Consider the following 4,991-nt stretch of genomic DNA (forward strand, 5'->3'; position numbering starts at 1 on the left):
TGTGTCCGCCTCAGCGCTGATGTCCCGTGCCCCCCCCCCCTGCATCCTCCCGCCCTTCTGCCTCCACTCCCTTCCCTTCCATCTTCAGGCAGCGAGGGATGGCGGGTGGCAGGCTGCGTTAGTTAGACATGCTAATGAGATCCCCCAGCATCCTCTTCCCTTCGCTCTCCACGCCTCGCACACCTTGCAGCTCCTCTCCCTTCATCTGGCTTCCTGCTGGGTCTCCCGGACCCTCGGCCTCCAGTGTGTCCCAGCTCCTGGCCCTCAGTCTGCCTCCGGGTGTCCCTTGTGAGCCGCACCTCCGGAACGGAGAGTTGCTGCGGGTCGCCGGTGTTGGCGTATGAGCCCAAAGGCACCGACAACGACCCCCGGACGCGTCCGTTCCGACAGAGCCGTGACAAGAGCGCGAACGGGACGCCCCTGCCTGGGCGCCCGCGAACTGCCGGCAGTGAGGGGAGGACACCCGGCACAGCGTCAGCAGACAAACCCCGACGGTCACTGAGCCGTCCATGCGGCTCCGGTCCCCCCCGAGCTGTGCAGCGCATCCCTTTGCGAGACACCTTGAGGCCTCGCGGTCCCTGCACCACCGCCGAAGCGAAGGCCTCAGGTGCTGCCGGCCTCAAGTCCGACTCCGGAACGGTTGCAGACCCCCCCCGTTCAGGTGGACTGAGAGCGACGAGACCGACCCGAGGACCAAAGGTGTTGGCTGCCTGTGTGCTGGAGCCCCTGCTGCTGAGTGTACTGTGTGTGTCCTACGTGCTGTCTGTGCTGCATGTGCTGTGCGCGCTGTGCTCACCTGTGCCTCAGGTGTGCTTCCAGCTCTCCCCGGGGCAGCGTCTCGCTGCAGTGCTCCGAGAAGGGACACGCCACCACCAGCTTGTCCAGCAGCTTGCACACCAGCAGGCTGGACTTGCGGCACGTCTGCAGCAGCAGCGGCTTTCGGTCCACGGGACAGAAGTCCTTCTCCAGCAGGAAGCTGGTGAGACACTCGGTGCAGTAGGTGTGTCCGCACGGCGTGTCCAGGGGTGCCGTCAGCGGCTGCAGGCAGATCTGGCACATGAGGTCATCGTCCGCCTCCTCCTGGTAGCGGTACTCGTGGTTCTCCTCCAGGAGGTGCCTGTGCCCGCAGGTGTGGCACAGGTCCGGGGGCGTGGCCTCCTCCGGTCCTCCCCCCGCCTCTGGTCGGCTCATTCTCGGGGTGTCGGGGGCGGCACCTCGAGGGATTCACATAACCGATGACCGAGGAAGGGGGATGATGTGTGACCTGCAGGAGAGCAGGAGAAACACCTGATGGGTCACCGTGGACCGAGCTGTCGGGCTGCAGGTACGAGGGTGTGCGCTGCACACTGCTCTGCAGGTGAGGGCTTGTCGCTCTCGCTCTCGCTCTCGCTCGGTTAGGCTGTTACCTGTTGGACAGGTGCCCTTTTCCAGAGCCACATGGAAGCAACGCAAAGTTCACGCACACGCTGTAGGACACACGCTATTTGCTCATGTCAAGGAGGCCTAGCAAAGAGCAGCGAGGTGTGTGTTTTGCGGTAAATGCTACTGAGGGTGTGGACACCACTTAGGGGTTGGGTTGGGTTGGGGGCCTTGGGCACCGTCTCGCCTCAGGGCACAGCTGGACCCAAAGGTCACCCCGAGCGCACAGCTGAGCTGTGGGGTGGGGGGGGGTGTATTTGTTTGTGTGTGTGCGTAAGAGAGAGACTGCAGAGTCTGCGTTTGGCTGCACAGCCCATCATACAACACTCTGAAAAAGTCTCAGGCACTTGGATGTTTCACACGAATATTTCTTTTAGACGGTTGTTTAATGTCTTCTGCATTAGTGTCAATGGGAAAGAGCGCACACACACACATTTTCTGAACCGCTTGTCCCATACGGGGTCGCAGGGAATCGGAGCCTACCCAGTAACAAAGGGCGTAAGGCCGGAGGGGGAGGGGACGCACCCAGGACAGGACGTCAGTCCATCGCAAGGCACCCCAAGCGGGACTCGAACCCCAGACCCACCGGAGAGCAGGACCCGGTCAAACCCACTGCACCACCACACACTGGGAAAGAGTAGAGTTTACATTTCCAAGCGGTCCTTTTGCAAAAAGTGACAGTATTACAGTAATGGTTTTTTATGTCGCTAAAGAAAGACAGTAAAAGAGGAAGGAAGCACTTTCCGAACAGAGAACTCGAGGCGTTTGTACGGCACAGCGATTCGGCAAAGCAGGAACGGCTCTATAGAGGCAATAAAAGCGGCGAAGGACGAAGACACCGAAAATGTGAGGTTTTGTCAGATGTGGCAGTTTAACGCTCACATCTTACACCGCAACGACAGTGAGGACGGCAACAAGACGCGAGACGGGCGTCCTCGGGACGAGCGCTGCTTCGCGATGGACGGTCACTGAGCTTCGTAGGAAGTTCACGAATTAAGATCATTATTTTTGGATCCGTTCTCTCTTCACCGCTTTTGCCAACCAAGTGCCACAGACTTTTGCACCGTTCCGTATCTGTCCAGAAGAGAAAAGACACGGGTTCCTTCAGCGACGCTGCGTGTCGAACCTGAATACCGACGTTCCCGCCGCTGCGTCACACGTGTGTCGACACGCAGACCCCCAGCAGGAGCCTCCCGGACACGGGAGCATCCGAACACCCGAGGTGCGGCTGCGCTGGGGCCGAGGCGGACGGCCGCGGTGGGACACCCCTGGAGAGCTCCTGGACGGACCAGGGACCTCCCTGCGGGACCTTCTGGTCAAGCTGGTTAAGGTCTCTCGGGTAAGGACCAGGTGGGGTTTGAACACACCTACAGCTGGGTTTCAGTCTCCAGCTGCTTTGCTCGGTCAGGGCCGTGTGTCTGTGAATGTTCCTCTTCGCTGCGATGAAGGTCCTGTGGCCCGTGTCCACCTCCGTCCCCTAAGAGCTAGCGGGCAGTCCAGCCACGCACCTGCTGTGTGTGTGTGTGTCTGTGTGTGTGTGTGTGTGTACGCGCTGAGGGTCTCAGGGGATCTCCTGTGAGGTGTGGTGTTACCGAGGTGCACAGGAGACACCGAACCTGAAATTCCACACAGCGACTTGACTGGACTTGTTGATGAAGAGAGAAAAGGACGGCGCAGTTTCCCGCCCCCTTACCTTCATCTCTGTTTCTCTGTGTGTGTGTGTGTGTGTGTGTGTGTGTAGGTACGTGCGAAAATGACACATCCGGCCCTATTAACGGTCAACTGTAACTATGGCAACGGCAGAAGAGAACATTTGCGAAAGACGTTGAAGCCGCACACCTTGAGAGGGTCTTCGGGAGCCGAGATCCTCAGAGCAGCGAGCGTTTGACGGCGAGCAGCATCGCAGCACCCAGTGATGAACACCGCAGCCTCCGATGATCTGAGAACCACAGGAAGTCACAGGGAAACACCCGGAACCGCAGGGCAGCGAGACGCAGACGGCGGCGTCGTGGTTCGAGCTGCTGCCCTTGGACCGAAGGGTCACGCGTTCGAATCCCAACAGAACCGCTCTTGAGCGAGGCGCTTGCCCTAAATTGCTGCAGTAAAACGATCGAGGTGTGTAAGTGGCCAAATAATGAGAGAAATGCAGTAAGTGGCTCCAGAGGAACGCTTGAGATGAAGGAATAAATGTTCACGTAGGTGCCGTGAAACCGCAGGGAGACGCGTTCCCCCGGCCAGGGTGCCTCGGCACGGGTTCCATTTCCCAGGCAGCCAGAAACCCTCCCTGCCACACACATGGGAATGTTTAAAGGAACCTTTGCGACAGTTGTCACTCTATACTCGGCGCACCGGCCTTCCCTGTTCCCTCGGCACATTCGTCCCAACCTGGATGCTGCTTCAAACAAAGCTGGAGCTCCAAATGACCTGTAAAAACACGAGGAAACTGCCCCAGACAGGGCTGTATGCACAAAGATGTCCAAAAGCAGAGCGAGATGAAGGCCGGAGAGTAAGAACGGTGTTCAGAGAGGACGTGTGTGACATAAGTGCTCCTGGTTTTACTGTCAATGAAAAGTGGCCGAAATAAGTTCACAGGGAACAGCGTGACGGAACGACGGTCCACCTGCGCTTTAACGTTCCGGTACAAAGGTCGCTTTGCGCCTTTCTTCGGCCGAACCCGAACGTTTCGGCACCGCGGAAAATTGCCTCTTTCATTTCACTTCCACGAAAGCAGAAGCACGAAGAGAAACTCACCAGGTGCGCGCAGCCTGTGCTCTGGGTTCGGCGGAGCGCGCTCACCCGCGCCCTGCTACCTGTTACCTGACGCAGGCACGATCGGAGCGCAGCGCGGAAGGTGAGCGTGCCGCTCCTTCGGGAACTTTGTCCTTTTCGCCAGCGCGGCTCATTGGCTGCAAGCTGAATATGCAAATTGGACGGGGTTGCCTGAAGGGAAGGCTGGGGCAGCCGGTGGAGACGCAGGTACGAGAGAGAGGGAGAGGGAGAGGAGCGGGAGACACCGGGAGACACCGGGAGAGGCGCCGAGTTCCATGAGGACAAGGGTCCGTGAACAGGGCTCGCACCCCAGGCCGTGGCCCCCAACAGGCTAACCGGCACGCACACGCACACACACACACACACACACCCCCAGTGGGTGCGGTTAACCAGTGGAGAACTGGGGAATTCTGGGACTCAAGTCAGCACAGTAGTAGGTGACCAGACCTGTTGTGGGTTTGGTGAGAACCGGTTGTCAACAAAGGAGACGGAGGAGTAAAGCGGGGGGGGGGGAAGAGAGAAAGCTCGTTCGGGGCACCTTCGACTCCGTGGTGCATAAAAGCAGCGGCGTGAAAGGTGAAAGCAGTGCATTGTGGGTACAGTCTAAACACCGGCTTTTTCCCAAGCGGACGGAAGCAACATTCGTCAAGGGGGAGCTGCTGACATAGGACCGCACGTCATGGACGGTCGGAATGGAGTGTTGCGGGTACGAGGAGCTGAGACGAGCTCAGTGTGAGCAGGACGAGCAGAGTGGCCTTATGCCCTTGGCTCTCCCTGGTGCGCGGCAACAGGAGGCCCCGAGA

At 59.1% G+C, this 4,991-nt stretch overlaps 1 protein-coding gene across 2 annotated transcripts in view; it reads right to left on the reverse strand.

Annotated features, from left to right (window-relative positions):
• The window catches only part of lnx1 (ligand of numb-protein X 1), a 21,679-nt gene extending 16,955 nt beyond the window's left edge, over positions 1-4,724 (reverse strand). Inside the window, exons 1-2 of one of the 2 annotated variants that reach the window (XM_029254867.1) lie at positions 4,171-4,724; positions 797-1,264 (exon numbers count right to left, since the gene is read on the reverse strand). In XM_029254867.1, coding sequence (XP_029110700.1) covers positions 797-1,191 — 395 coding nt within the window. In that variant the 5' untranslated portion in view covers positions 1,192-1,264; positions 4,171-4,724. Of the gene's footprint in view, positions 1-796; positions 1,265-3,258; positions 3,790-4,170 lie in introns of those variants that run through there. The other variant, XM_029254868.1, reaches the window with a different exon arrangement.
• Positions 4,725-4,991: the final 267 nt, after the last annotated feature.

This window comes from Scleropages formosus, chromosome 9 (assembly GCF_900964775.1).
Source record: "Scleropages formosus chromosome 9, fSclFor1.1, whole genome shotgun sequence".
Classification (NCBI taxonomy): Eukaryota; Metazoa; Chordata; class Actinopteri; order Osteoglossiformes; family Osteoglossidae; genus Scleropages; species Scleropages formosus.